Genomic DNA, 15476 nt, shown 5'->3' with positions numbered 1-15476 from the left:
GTAGACAGTGCTGCCCCTGATTAAGCCCCCTTGTTTAAGTAGACAGTGCTGCCCCTGATTAAGCCCCCTTTTCCCAGGGCAAGGCTTAAATCAATAAAGACTATAGTCTCATTAAACACATCACGGTAAATAGACACTATACTTACATTTTTCACAGTAGGTGTTGTATCAAAGTCCTCAAACGAAGTTTTGGCATCTGATCTCATCTGTAACATAAACACTCTGACTCATGCATCATTAACCAAAGAAGTTTTGCAATAGAAGGACTTGCTTACAGATTTTGGCATGTTTTGAATTTTGACATTAAATGCTTTAAATGGATATATGTTAACATTGAAACTAAAGAAAACTCCAGTATAAAACAAGAATACAATTTAAAAAACAAAAATTTATTCCAACCTGGGATCAAACAAATGAATCTTTGGGTAAAAGTCTATTTGTTAAACCACTCGGCCAACATTGCTGATACAGTATATCTGGTATATTATACTTTTAACAAGCAATCAAGATAGTGTCACAAAATATAATGATAACAACAGAACATTCAAAATTATTCAATTCTTTCATGTTTGTAACACTTCATAAATTTCAGTGTTTAAATTGTCAAAGGGATATTTTAAATCATAATAAATGTGTAGTATCAGTGTTTCCACCCAAATAACACAACTAAAACAAAAATATACAAATTTGAGACATTTTTATTTTTATTTTGTCAATTTACCAAATCGTGAACAGGTCCCTTTAACTTGCACATAATTTAGATTATTTTTAACTACCGTTAAATTACTGAATGTTATGTATATTATCAATAAAGACAACGTCCTGTAACTATAACATTTAAAATTTATCACAATAGCATGCAAGCCTTCAAAACAAATGTTACAGTAGAAACAACAGTTACTGTATTATGCCCACACTGTCTGTTGACCTCTACATTTGACCTGTATCCTCAAACTGACATAACTGGTTTCTAAGTGACATGCTGTTTACGCAGAGTTTTATACACTTTTACAATGACATCGGTACACCCCTAATTTTCAAAATTGTGTGGTCAACTATGCCTAGGTTAAACACTACCATGCCTAGGTTACATATTACTATATCTGGAATGTAGGGTAGCAGCAGGCTCCCGAAGTACTTAGTGGCCTCCCTTGGCATCTGGGCAGGCATGTTGTCAATTGAGCAGATCAGCACACCATCGCCCTTAAAACTGAAGCATAAAGCAGGCATACATAAACAAATGAGCCTGTCTCTGAGATGACGGGACTTAATGCTTGCGTCTTAAGTGACGTCCAAGATAAGGATGTGCCCTTAGACTAATCAGGGACAACACTTTTCACCTAAACTGAATTTTTGTTTCAAAAAACTTCTTTAAACACACAATGCCATAGGAAAGAGTTGTCCCTGATAAGCCTAAACAGATTGCACAAGCCCCTCTGGACGACTTTTTACACAGCTGCTATAAGCCCCATTTTCCCATTGCTCAAATACTGAATAAATTATAAATAAATAATTGACTGATCAGGGTTTTGTTTAAACAATTTTGGGAAAAGCATGTATCTCAAAAGTGAAAGGTCAGCTAAAACATGTAGGATGAATGGTCCACACACCAAAATGCATTTACAAACCTTTCGGTTTCCTGATTCAGCTCCGCATCATAAAGGCAGAATGGCTTGTCAATGGTCGTACATTCCTTCATGAACTCGATCGAGCCACCAGGATCGGCTGAGATATCACAGAGGGCAATGAGACGGTGAGGTAACTGGGGGCAACCCATGCTGGACGGTAACCATGGATACTGCTGGGCCTTCAAAAGGGTCTTGGCATCGGGGATCGTGAGAATTCTGGGTGCTCCAGGGGCCCAGTAGATGCCATTGATGATGCATGAGGAATACGGGGCCACCTGGTTTTGACAAAGCAAGAGGTTTTTCATTATTTATATTGCTTGTTTTTTATATCAAATTAAAGTCACGGATATCATCCTGTAATAAGGGATGTAAAAGACTTTTAGAGGTTGTTGTTACAATCGAAATGGAGGTCAGGGGAAAGAGGCAATGGTGTCCAAATAAGCCTTAACCCTTTATCACTTAGATACGTATTTTGACGTATTTGTAGTCAATAAGAAAGGTATATTTAATTTAAGACCTTTCTTACTACATTCAAGTAATAAAGGCTTCATCTCGAACCTTAGATACTGATGAGCAGCAAAAAGCATAAAACTTGAACAGATCGGAGTCACTCCCAGGCTGTTCTTGTTTTATGCTGTTTGCAAAAGCCGTTTTCACTTAGCTTCTTATGTAGGACAGGGTTAATCTAAAGACTATATACTTACACTAAACAAGTAGTTTTGGTTTCCAAACCAGGTGCGTCCAAGTTCTCTTATTGGCAAACATTTTCAAATTTAATCTTACTTCTAAGGTTAAGAATTAGCTGTGGTAGTAATTCAGGTCTATTTTTCCAATCGGGTAAACACATTTTTAATGAAATTTTAGAATCCTGGTCCTTACCTTATGACTGAAGACAGACACATAGCGATCGGGATGTGCATCAAACTCATCAGCATTAAACTTGCCTCCTTCTATCCTCACATAGTGATCGTCTCGACTCACCTCGCACCCATATACCTTCTTCAGTGCTGAAAACAGCAGTGAGATGATGGCTGATTATATAATTATTCTTTGCATTCCAGGAGGTTAATATTGAAATATCAGTGACTTAATATTGATAAATCACTGTTTATAACTTTGGAAAAAATATTTAATGTCAAATTATCAATTCTTTTCATAGTCTCATAAGGTTTTCGAATCCATACAACTAATAAAAACGTCATCAACAAAGCAGGACACAAACAATGTTCATGATGCCATGACAACATTATAACCGTATAACTCTCCAGTTAAACCCTTTTAACACATTAAACTGCAGCATAAATAAAAATATTTTTTTATTTTGTGAAAACTTGTCTATTAAAATCTATAATCTACTGAAAGTTTTTGTTTTTTGTTTTTTGTACTTCTTCTTTGAAGAGTGAAAATGAAGAAATTACATGTGTATCATCAATTTTTTTATCCATGAATCTTAGAGGATTTTTTATTAAAATAAAAGACCTAATTGCCACATGTTGCATATACATTGGGTAATCAACTGGCTTTACAAATAATGTTTTTACTTATAAAATTAAATTCATGAATCATAAAGTTGAAGGGTCTTAAGTTTAATTTCCGAAATAAAAGAGCAGGTGACTGACAAGATGTGTCAATGACAGCTGTTTGAATCAACTTACATCCTTTCTTGGCCACTTTGGGCAGGTGGTCGGGCTCAATATACTCGTGTGGGAGTTCCTGAAAGACTTCTTGGGCACCCTGTGGAGAGCAAAATTATAGTAATTATAGGATAGTGTTGCATACAGGTATACTTAAGCTATGTTCTAGGAAAACTGGGCTAAATGCATCTGCATAAAGTGTCGTCCCAGATAAGCCAGCGCAATATGCTCTGGCTAATCAGGGAAGACACTCTCCCCTAATTTGGATTTATGTTTTGAATAGACTGCCTGTTAGCAAAAAGTGCCATTAATGCAGAAAGTGTCATCCCTGATTAGCCTGTGGGGACAGCATAAGCTAATCTGGGACTACACTTTACACACATGCATTAAGCCCAATTATCCAAGCCCAATTCAAGAGTGAAAGTGAAAAGTAATCGGTGAGTGATATAATCGGCGAATAAAATAATGTAATTTGGGCTAGTGTAATGAAATTCGGCCTAGTGAAACATAATTAATGCTGGTAGAATTTAATTATGTATATAGTGATGCTAATTAAAATCTCAACTCTTTATGATTCCATTCGTATTACTTGGTTGTGTTGTGGATTTTTAAAGAAAGTATTTTTTAAAACCCGAAGCAATGACAAATTGGCAAAATAACATCATCAGATTGTTTAGATTTCTTAATCACACAGTGTTGAAACAAAGATCAGGTGAAACAAATTGTATGCAAAATAAGAGAATGAAATTTACAATTACTCTATGCTTTTTCATACCTTTGAGACATTGCCCGATCCTGTGAATATAAACGTCAGTGGTCCAATAGATTTTGGCATCCTGCCAAGTGCGATTTCGTAGCCCGCATCTCTAACAGCCTGTCTTGCAGCCTCGCTGTTCCTATAGTTGTGACTGGGACCGATATGCTGCAATAATCAGAGACATGGTTCTAACATGTTGTTAGAATAAAGGACATAAAATGTCTTCAAATGCTACAGATTAAACATATGACTGAATCATTAATCAAAATACATAAGAGACATTGTGAATTTATCTTGACATGATTATACCAACTAAAAATCAACACTGTTATTTTCACTGCTTTGAGTGGATTGGTGTTGATTTTTATTTTATTTAAATGGAACCAAATAACCCAGTAGTATACTGTAAAATCATTGATATTTGAAGAAAACTAAATTTCATGAATTTTGAAGTTGGACCAATGAACAATAGTTTGGCAGGCTAATTTTTACTGCGACCAAATCTGCATCATCAAGTAAAGTTTTCAAGGATGTTGACCTTCACAAACAATATAAATGGAGCAGATCAAGGCGGTATAAACCAATGAGAGCCAAATTTGATGGTCTAAGTCGATGTCAATGCTGACAATGACCATCAACATAAAAGTTAAGTTTACTTGCTGATAGTTTAAAATTGTTAAGTTGTGCCATATTTGTATTTTTTTCAATGTCCAAGGTTGGTTGAAAGGCTTTTTATTGGAAATTTAATGAAATCACCAGTTGTATAAACCTGCCTTTAACCACGGAATACTGTCACTTGTGTACTCTAAACCTGCTGAATAACATCAAACACCCATGATGACATTTTTAACAGCAAAGAATAAGATTATCTGGTTAATCATTTCTTGTCCAAAAAGAGCGGAATAAGATTAATTTAAATAAAAATTATGTTTAAGGTACAATATCCTTACGGTTCAATAAAACAAAACTTCAATTTAAACATAAAAACTTTATTAAAATTTACTTAACTGTTTGTGTGTAAATTTTCTTCAAACGTTAACGGGTGTGCCTTTTCCTGAATGCCTTAGTAATAAGGCATGCAGGAAAAGGCACACCCTTTAATGTTTAATAAGTTATTACCCTTACGAGAAGGTTATTTATCAATTAATGTTAAAAAGTTATATCAGTAATTTAAGTTGTTATTCAAAGATGCAAACTTTGATTAAGTTCACATAATTTATTGTTATTATTAAAAACACTTTATGTATATGTTTCTTTTGATTACATTAATTGTGTCATAATGGAATGGACCATCAGAAACTAAGTCCTTATTGTCTGGGCCATCATTGATTTGCACCGTTCTTACCTGCATTTATATGAACTGCTCTTTAGGAAAACCAGGCTTGATGCATGTGCATAGAGTGTTTTCATAGATAAGTCTGTGCAGTCAGAAATCCATACATTAAATGACAGTTTCTAAGAAACCACTACATTTTAGATAGATAGCAGACAGACATAAATGGTTTTACAGTATCTAATAAGGAACAAATGAGTCCCTCGTCTATTAGTATTTTATAAACTCTGCAGTATTAAAACACGAGAGTTTTGATGACTAAATACTTGCCAGTTATGCACACAAACATTTACCTAACAATAATAAGCTCTTTATTGTTATCATACTCGGCTATGACCATACAAGCTTTTCCAAAGCTAAATAAAACATTTATTATTATGCTTTTTGATAAATTCATGAACAAAGACAATTGTCAAGTTAACGTGAGCAAGAGAACCCACTGACCATGAAGGGTGTATGATGACCCAGTGCCAGCAATCTAAGGCCCATCCCATGTAGAATGTTGATCATTCCCACCACACCTGCATACTTCCCAAACGCCACAACTCGCTGACCGTTCTTGTCCACCATCTTCTCATAGTCTATCAGACGTACATTCTGAAGGATATCACAGCAAATCAGAGTCAATAAATTTCAGGTTGTAACTATAGTCACAATCTGTTCACTGACTGACTCCTTGCATTTTCAATTGACAGAATTTATCAATTCAAATTAACAATCAAACACACCTTATTTAAACCTAATCTTTAAACGTTTAAAAAATCTGTATTTTTAACTACTCAGCATTTAATTAAATGTATCATACAAAAAGGACAGTTTTATTTATTTCAATAATTTATATCATATATATACATGTGATACATTATTATAGTGCCGTCACCAGTAGTATGAATCATAAAAATAAATTTAACAGAGGTTAATGTTTTTTCAAATATTCAACATATTAAAACATTTCCTACTTTTTCAAGGATTGCGTCCAGTAGAGGCATGTTGTCTTTCTGTGCCTTGATAGTGTGTGAGAAGAAACAGTAGGTCTTGTCTGGTATCAGGAGATCCTCCGGTATGTTTTTCACGCCAATCACAACCGACGCTTCTGAAATATCTTCCTGGATCGTTGCCCCGCGGTCAGAATATTCCTGAAAAGAAGAAATATCAATTCAGTGTAAAGCTTTCAAAACAGGAACTGGTACTGAATTTAAGGTTAACAAGAGATGTGTTTGTAAGAATTGTGCCGCTTTGAAGCCATATATTTGACCTTTGACCTTGAAGATGACCTTGACCTTTCACCACTCATGTGCAGCTCCATGAGATACACATGCATGCCAAATATCAAGTTGCTATCTTCAATAATGCAAAAGTTATTGCAAAACTTTAACCAAGGAATGCATATTAAAGTATTAAGCATATTTTTCACAAAAATAATTCTTCAATGTTAACTGTAGACTTCAAATAATGTCATAATTTAAATGTTATACAAATGAAATGCTTCATGGTCAACAGCAGGCTTAATATAATTTTATTGAAAACCTTTACAATTGCAATGCTTTAATATAATTAGAATGGTAGTTAAACTTAGTTTAAACTTATATTTTTAGTTTGATTGCATCCAAAGTCTGCTGTTCTCTTACACTCTTGTGTCCATTCCTTAGGAAGAGCCAGTATGTGGTGTCAAAGAAAAAAGGAAATATGTTCAAAACAACCCCTTATTTCTGATTGAAACCAGGACCTCTTTGAGGCAATTAAATTGTGAACACTGTGTTATTTTTTTTTACCTAAAAAAAATTATATCTGAAAATGAATCAAACTGCCAGCCCTACCTGCATATTGTAGGCTCTCCTGTTGGAAGGCTGTACAATGACTTTGAAGCCTTGTTTTACCAAGCTTGCCACCTGGCTAGGAGAGAGGGGAGCACGGCGCTCCCAAACATTGATTGTCTCGCGTCGTATCGCAAGTGTTCCTTTGGAACTTATCATGCGCACACACTGGTTGCCATATGCAACACCTGGCTTGTTCAAATGCTGACATAGTTTTAACGATGGTTGTCGCCACATGATTATTCCTGTGAAAGAATAAGAAAAAGCAAACATAAAACAAGTATTTGTTTAATTGGACCTTGTGATTTAATTGGACATTGTGATCTTATTCTTTAACCCAAGTTTCTGACTTGAAGTTCTGAAATTATTGCAAAAATGTTCTAAGCAAGTTTCATAAAGATTGAAAATACACATGGCTTCCAGAGTGTTCACAATCAAAATGTTAATGACGGATGACACACATTGCATTAAATGCAATCACAAAAGCTCACCATGAGCAGATTGGGCTAATGTGCATTAATACGTTTGTTTTACGGTTTGTCAGCATAAAGGTCTTTTTTATCAATGAATTAATGGATGAAAGATTAAATGAATGAATTAATTAAATATTAATGACCATCCATTGCATATATCAGTTAATGGTAAGACCAACACCACCGATGGACTTTTGCAATGTCTGGATCCGGGTCAGAGCCATACAATACAGTAATTTAACTTCAACATGTCTTTAAATTCATACGAATAAAGAAGAAAGGTGCAGTTGTTTCATATCATAATGATAAAGTCTCCAAGGTGCGGTACAAATTGCCTTTATTTCTTCAAATCAAATTGTCAGCAGGTTTTCTATAATTATAAATTTATATGACAAAACGTGGATTAAATCATATGTGAACAACTATGGCCAACATATGAGAATGCTGAATGCCTACAGTCGATCTGTTTTAACTGCGTTTCTAAGCCTATGTCACTGTGACATTTTTATATTGTAAACAAATGACGAAATATTTACACAAACAAACCAATAGTACGCAAAAAATATTTTTAAACAAAGCATATTTCATAAAAAAAAGTCGTTAAAAAATAATGTATGAAAATTATTGTTTATGTTAAATGCGAAATATATGTATTTTTGCTCACAAATAACATATCCTGCAACTTGTTTTTCTTGTTTACACCGCAAATTAGTAGCTGACCTTGAGTAAACCAATCACAAACAAGAATATGCTAACACCTTCAACACACCCCCGGAGGGTCACGGTGTAGGTAATCGAGACTATTTAGGACAATATCGTTGAATAATAGAGGCTAAAAACTTTAAGCACGAGCCTTTTCGTGTCTAGCAAATATGTATTCAACACTTAAATGGTATTGTATGTAGTACCGTTTCATTTATTATCTCCCTTCGCATATCAATACATTTACAGGTTATGGGAATTATGTCCGCTCTCCAGTGAGCCATGAAGGCTCACGCACTATTAGTTATGTCGAAAGAATCAAATCATTGATTGTTCGGATGCAGGATTCTAATTGGTCGGTCATCTTTCTCTGAATATGTTAACCATATCGGACGGGAACGATTTTCTCCAGATACTTCATCTTCCCCCATAACCACAGGCAACGCCAAAACTGAATGCCTCCCTTTCCCTGTAATATGAAATAGCTGAATAATGCAGTTTCACTTAAAAATTATTCACATTTGTCTTGATTCTAGTAAGTAATTAGGAAGGACTTCTTATAATGTAGGTCCATGCAAGGAAGGGCCGTAAAAACTTCGAAATACACATTCACCACGCTTGCATTTGGTATCAAATTACTGAAGGCACTGCAGCTGTGCGCTCTTTGAATGTATTTTATATTACATTTAAGGGCCATGAATCACGACATTTTAACGTAGGCCAATCGAACGGCCACGCAAAATGCAAACACCAATTCAATTACTTATAATTGTCAACAGTATTTAGACTTTACAAAAATATCAAGGAGGAAAATGACATTGATTTACAATATCTCATTATTTTATACAGGATTCACGCAAACTCCACTAATGATTACAAAGATGAAGCTTATCGGTATTTCAAACAGGAAATTTCTTCAAAAAAAGATATTCAACGTATATTATGACTTTGCAATAAAGATCGACTAATCACGTGTTTTAATAATTAAATTAAAATCAAAGGTTGAAATTGTTGTTTTTTGTCACTTATTAGTCGTTTATTCACAGCTTGAAATATCTTTTCTAGTAACAATTAAACTACAGGAGATCACATCATATGTGTCCCCACATGGCTTTTAATGGGTTTTTTTTCACTATAGAAATATATGGTACTTGATTATATGATTAACATGCAGTTTTCTTTCGACACATTAAATCACAAGTTCATAGACGCGTCGTGCGAAAATGAGTCGTATGGAGTTTTGGTCAGCGTAGGTGAAGCTAAGTCTGCGCAATAGCGCAGTGTGGTCAGAAGCTGCGTTGTCCGCTATAAGTCACGCATGGTTTCGTGGTCTCTGTGGGTATATCTCGACCAGACTGCGAGATGCGCATACCGGGCTATAGCAACGCTGGCTGCTTATGGCATAAGAACCATTTTTGCATGAAGCGGGTCTTTAAAATATCGTTGGTTCATATAAATGGATCATCTAAGCCTAATTCATGTACTTTTCGATAGAAAAGTGTAGTCAAACTGAATGATTTATAGCAAACTTGCAGATTTCGGTAGCCTATTCAATCTTTTAGAACGATTTCCATACTGACTGACCGAGTACGGCAAATATTTGTGGTTAGATTATTAAACGATTGCCGTCTAATCATGACACTAAATTATTTCGGTAGTTTTTGTTTTCTCATCTTAAACGCAATACTGTTTTATTTAGATATATAAATTTTAGTGAAGTACCAAAATAGTATATGTGATATAAACGATAACACACGGCAGAGCTGGGCCGGACGTCTAAAATCTGCCCTAGCCGCATAATGGCCATCGGGCCATTATGTCGGCAGCGAGCCGATTATAGACGTACGGCCCAGCTCTGCCGTGTGTTATTGTCTAATTATTGATAGTCCATTATGTCTTCCCGGACGATTTAATGACCGAGTACAGAGTAAAAATGTGAAATTTGCCATAGATACGAAAAGCTGGTTCTAATATTAATATAAGTATTGTTTAAACAAATTTCAAACACAATAATTCCGAAATGATCAAAGCAAACGTTGCTGTTGTTTTCTGTTGAGTTAAAGAAAAAACGGATACATTATTTCCGATTATGAAGATTTTCTCTATTAACAGCGTATTACTTTTCATTATGAAACACTAATGAAATGGAATTTATATGCATATAAAATGTATGTGCTTATGAAAATAAAACATGTTTCTGTCAATTGATCATTTTGTTTGCTTTTCATAATGAAATATTGGTTCTATTGATCTCAAATAAAGTACCGAACAGATACAAACAGTTTGCATTGAATCCTCGATTTATGAGTGATTTGGTACACCGTTGTATTTTTACAGACTGATTTTCAGAACTCCATTATAAACCTTAAATGTTCGCAAGCGAAAAACTAAAAACCGTTTTAAATGATGCAAGCCCATTAGTGTGGTCGACATGTATTTCCACTTTGTGAGTTGTACAACGTTTCATATTTATTAAAAATGTTGTATTATTGTATAATAAAATGTGTGTGAATAAATATAATGAACGTGATCTCCATTTATGTTTTTGTTATTACAGTTGTCCACGTCATTTCGTCGTTTGACTAAATTAGTACATGTCTTCTATAAATCCCGAACAGTTTTCCATGCCCATCGAGCGTACTTTGTAAGGCCATCCAAGGAATCTTTCAGCACTATAATAGATAGGGTCATACCTCGATGTCCTAATCCGCTTTTTTCAATGCTGTCACACCCATCCGTCTGTATTCAAACCCACCAGCCCGCCAAATGTATAGCGCTTTGGGCAAATGGGTATAAAATTGACATCTTGCATATATGTTTACTTCACGGATAAAAACACGTACGGACAGACGTCCGATTGAAGGGAAGACGATGCTTGCTTGTATTAGACAAGCCACCCACAGACGTTCGCTCTTCCAACTTCTATGGTAAAAACGCCAATTTATAGTTGAATGTTTCCAAATTCCACTGTATTGATGAACGTAACCGACGAATGTCTATTTTATAAAGGTGGTGGATTTGTGTAAATATTTATTTAACAGTTTATACATTTTCGTTCAGGTGAGTGTTGTTTTGTGTTAAATAATGTTGACCCCACCTTTTATTATTTTTTACAATGAAACACGTTATTACATGGAAAGTTGTGAAGCATGTGGTCAAGTGTATAGTTCGACCGGTAGAAAACAACTCACACGTACATGACTTTGTAGTTTACTCGTGCCATAAAAGCTGTATTTGTTTTAAATTCGTCAAAGAAAAACCATGTTCAGATACGTATAACGTTTGATTGATATACGCAGTCAATACGTCAATTTTTCTATTGTTTATAATGGTCAACGCCGTTTTAAAAATGCATCCGTAATATTTTCAAATCAAATTAAGCTGAACCACCAGTATTTTGCATAATACCGCAAGCTAGAAATACATTTTGTTTGATGGTAGAAATACCTTTTGTTTGTTGGTCAACCATCCAGTTTTTTGTATCATGCGAAAAACACGGCGAACAAGGTGAAATTAGATACAAGACAAGTCAAGACCCTTTATTAAGACTTGTACAGAGTACATCGTCTAAATACATCAATAACATATACATACATGATGTCACGTTTTTAAAATTTTGTTTAACAATGTGTAATGGTTAGATATAGGTTTACAATACACACAAACTACATGTATTATATATCAATACATTAATTTATTTTACTTAGATTGACGTCTTAATGAACAGTTATAACATTTAATTAAATGCCTAAGAAGATCAGATATAAAAAGTTTTCGTACAGCGTAACAGTGTTTAGGAGGACAACCCTATGTACATTACAAAGTAATGTTCAACAATGTATTTCTTGCTTTTAACGCATATTTAACATATTTTGCCCACATTAATAGCTCATTTGTGTTCTTACCATTTAGTAATTGGTGGAATTTATATGCATATGGTTAATAGTAGTAAAATGGTTTTATATATTTCTTTCTGATAGTGATAAATTTAGTACATTTACATACAAAGTGAAACTCATCTTCTAAATCTGTTTCGTTACATAACAGGCAATGCCGTTCGTTTCTTGTGGTGTTTTGAGTAGTATATCTACCAGTATGTATTCTAAGTGGAAGAACTGACAATCGTAATTTAGTAATGTATGCCCTCCGAGATTTAGGAATATGATCAAGGTAATGTTCATATACAAAAACAGGTTTAAATACGCAATACATGTCCAGAACTGGGCTGTTGTCGACAATCCTATGCCAGTCCTAATATATGTTTCAATAACTCTACATTTAAATTGACAATCGTGATTCAGAGTGTTAAATTGATGTAAAAATAGGTTAACACCGATCAAATTCACGTCATCAAAAGCAAGTGAAAATCCATATGTGTCTAACAGCCTTTTAACATTAGTAACTCAATTTATATGACCCTTATGGCTATCCTGCAGGGCTTGTAAATATACACTGTTTATAATAATATTATCAGGATTTGAAATTTTCAACCAATATTTTTCAATTCTAATAAAACGATTAATAAATAAAGGATGTCGACACAACTCCCTATATACTGCTGCATTGCAAGTGTTCTGTTTAACAGTAAGCAATCTTTTGCAGAATTTTAAATGTATTTGTTCTATTTCTTTTGACTTTCTGTTGCCTCAAACTTCGCATGCATAGTTAAGAATTGAACCAACAAAAGCATTAAACAACTGACATATCGTTTTGGGTTTGAATCAAATTCTTTACATTTAATGAATACAATATTTAGTGCTTTTAGTGCTTTACCATCTAGATATTCTTGGTTCAAAGAGAAGTTACCTGAATAATTAAAAACTGGACCGAAATAATGAAAATCATTGACAACCTCTTTTGGTTGACCATTATATGGCCAATGTTCTGATGGTAAAAGACGACCACGTTTCCGGAAAACCATAATTTTAGTTTTAGTATTATTTACCTTTAGTCCCCATGTATTGCAGTATTCAAGTAAACAGTCCAAACGAGATTGTACTTCTTAAAGCGATTTACCTATAATTGCCATATCTTCAGCAAAAAACAACAATATAAGTATAATATCATCAATAAGCAAACCGGAAGAAGAATTATCTTGTAAAAATAATTCTAGGCTTTCAATAAATCGCAAAAATAGTAGAGGTGACAATACTTCCCATTGGTGTAGTCCGACAGCATAACTAAAATATTCTGAATAGGTTGAACAATGCCTTACACAAGATTTGACATTTTGATACATATTTTTAATAATTATGAGCAGTTTGCCTTCAATACCACACTTGTATAATTTAAGCCATAAACGATTTCTATAAATAGTATCAAAACATTTTAGCATATCAATGTATAACATTTTATTTTCATTAACATATTTTGTACTAACGACATTAATATTAATCAACAGTGGACCGCCCTTTTCTAAATCCGAACAGTGCGTCCGAAATAATATTTAAGTTTTTACAAAAGGTTTCAATGCGTGCTTTTACAACTGAGGTAAAAGGTTAAGATAAGCAACTAAGAAGTGTTATTCCCCTATAATTATTAATATCTGAAGTATTTCCTTTTTGTGTATATGGATTATTATACCCTCAGTCCACTTTTCTGGATAAACACCAGAGTTTAAAATTGCATTAAATAGGTCACATATATGAGATTAAATAATATCTTCACATTCTAACAGATATTCATTCAAAAGGCAATCACTTCCACAAGCTTTATTTCGTTTCAAAGAATACTTTTAATTATTTCATTAACAGTAAATGGTTGATCAAGTTCCGGAAATCGAGTATTCGGCAAATCAAAATTATTATTAGAACAAAATGATTAAGCTTCATCATTCTCGAATTCAAAAATACGACTGCTAACACTTGATATACAACAGATATGAACAAAGATCCATGGAGCGCAACCAATGAGAAAAAGGTTTTTTAAGCATAAACTAGTTTCTATGAATGACGATGGGAGCTTTCATAATCGTACGTCATTAATATTAAGAAACTTAAGAAATACAAATAAAAGAAACTATTTAATATCAAACTTGCAGCGAATGCAAAACCGGAAATATTACATGTTTTGAAGCACATTATTTAAACAGAATAAAGTGAAAATGAAACGACCGATGGTATGTTCGTGCTAACATTTATATGGTTATGCATCTGATCTGCCGTGTAAGCCTACTAAAAACATATATTATTTACAAGTAATTCTTCAATTACTGTAACAACAGAATTAACGAAAACTAAAAAGCACTTAAGCAAGTATTTTATTTCAAATTATATTATAAGCTTGCAATTAAATTATTTAATTTCGGCCGTCATATTTATTAGGTTAAACAACAGGGAATGTGTAAATAGAGTTCGTTGAAGTAAATTTTCACATTGAAAAGAACAAAACGTGAGTGTGTGAAGCCAGTTCGAATGAATTTGCGTGTGAATTAAACTTTATTTCAATTCTCCATATACATCAAAAGGAGTAAACATTATACATGTTTGTGGATTTTCTTTATGTCTTGTTTTGAAAAGAAAGGTTTGTGATCCTGACGTACAAGACACATACAATCAACATATGTTGGAACCATTTCCCGATATCAATACAAAATATAATGAATACACAGAACACACCTTTTGTGTAACAGTCAATATAAACCACAATATTTCCTTGAGATAATTTGTATTAGCGCGTTCTCTGTCAATAAATTGTGTCTTCACTCAAACAAATAATGTTGCAACACAATAGTCATTGTCAAAATTCATATATTCTGAAATGAAACATGAATCTTATTTAACTAATGCTTGTTCGAACAAAAACACCAACGAACATTTACCGTCTTTTCGTTCAAGGCATCAAAAATATCGCGTAAACCCTACTGATGTAGTATGTACGTTCGCCACCTTGTATGCGGGCGATCAACTCCCTCCTCGTTCACTACGTACCAGCTCACTCATGCAGTTCTTCCTTTAAACATTAACTTTTGATTCTCAATCGGGTAGGGAAATGTCCTACGCTTAAAAATTACTTATAAAATCTATAAACATTGTATTTTTCATGTTCATTGAATAATATAGCAGACACGTTAACATTTAATAAATTACTACATGCTGACCTTTATCAGTAGCTCAACATAGTTGAATCTAACTGT

At 33.8% G+C, this 15476-nt stretch overlaps 1 protein-coding gene across 1 annotated transcript in view; it reads right to left on the bottom strand.

Moving 5' to 3' along the window:
* The window catches only part of LOC127867537 (alpha-aminoadipic semialdehyde synthase, mitochondrial-like), a 30956-nt gene extending 22581 nt beyond the window's left edge, over nt 1-8375 (bottom strand). The window contains exons 1-10 of the mRNA XM_052408796.1: nt 8304-8375; nt 7170-7411; nt 6312-6488; nt 5797-5949; nt 4038-4184; nt 3284-3362; nt 2508-2635; nt 1629-1903; nt 1099-1210; nt 147-206 (exon numbers count right to left, since the gene is read on the bottom strand). Of these exons, the coding sequence (XP_052264756.1) occupies nt 147-206; nt 1099-1210; nt 1629-1903; nt 2508-2635; nt 3284-3362; nt 4038-4184; nt 5797-5949; nt 6312-6488; nt 7170-7403 (1365 nt within the window). The 5' untranslated portion in view covers nt 7404-7411; nt 8304-8375. The remainder of the gene's footprint in view (nt 1-146; nt 207-1098; nt 1211-1628; nt 1904-2507; nt 2636-3283; nt 3363-4037; nt 4185-5796; nt 5950-6311; nt 6489-7169; nt 7412-8303) is intronic.
* Between the last annotated feature and the right edge of the window lie 7101 nt (nt 8376-15476).

Source organism: Dreissena polymorpha, chromosome 1, assembly GCF_020536995.1.
Source record: "Dreissena polymorpha isolate Duluth1 chromosome 1, UMN_Dpol_1.0, whole genome shotgun sequence".
NCBI classification, from domain to species: Eukaryota; Metazoa; Mollusca; class Bivalvia; order Myida; family Dreissenidae; genus Dreissena; species Dreissena polymorpha.
The sequence above is the reverse complement of the archived record's forward strand: the minus strand, read 5'-3'. Positions and strand labels throughout refer to the sequence as shown.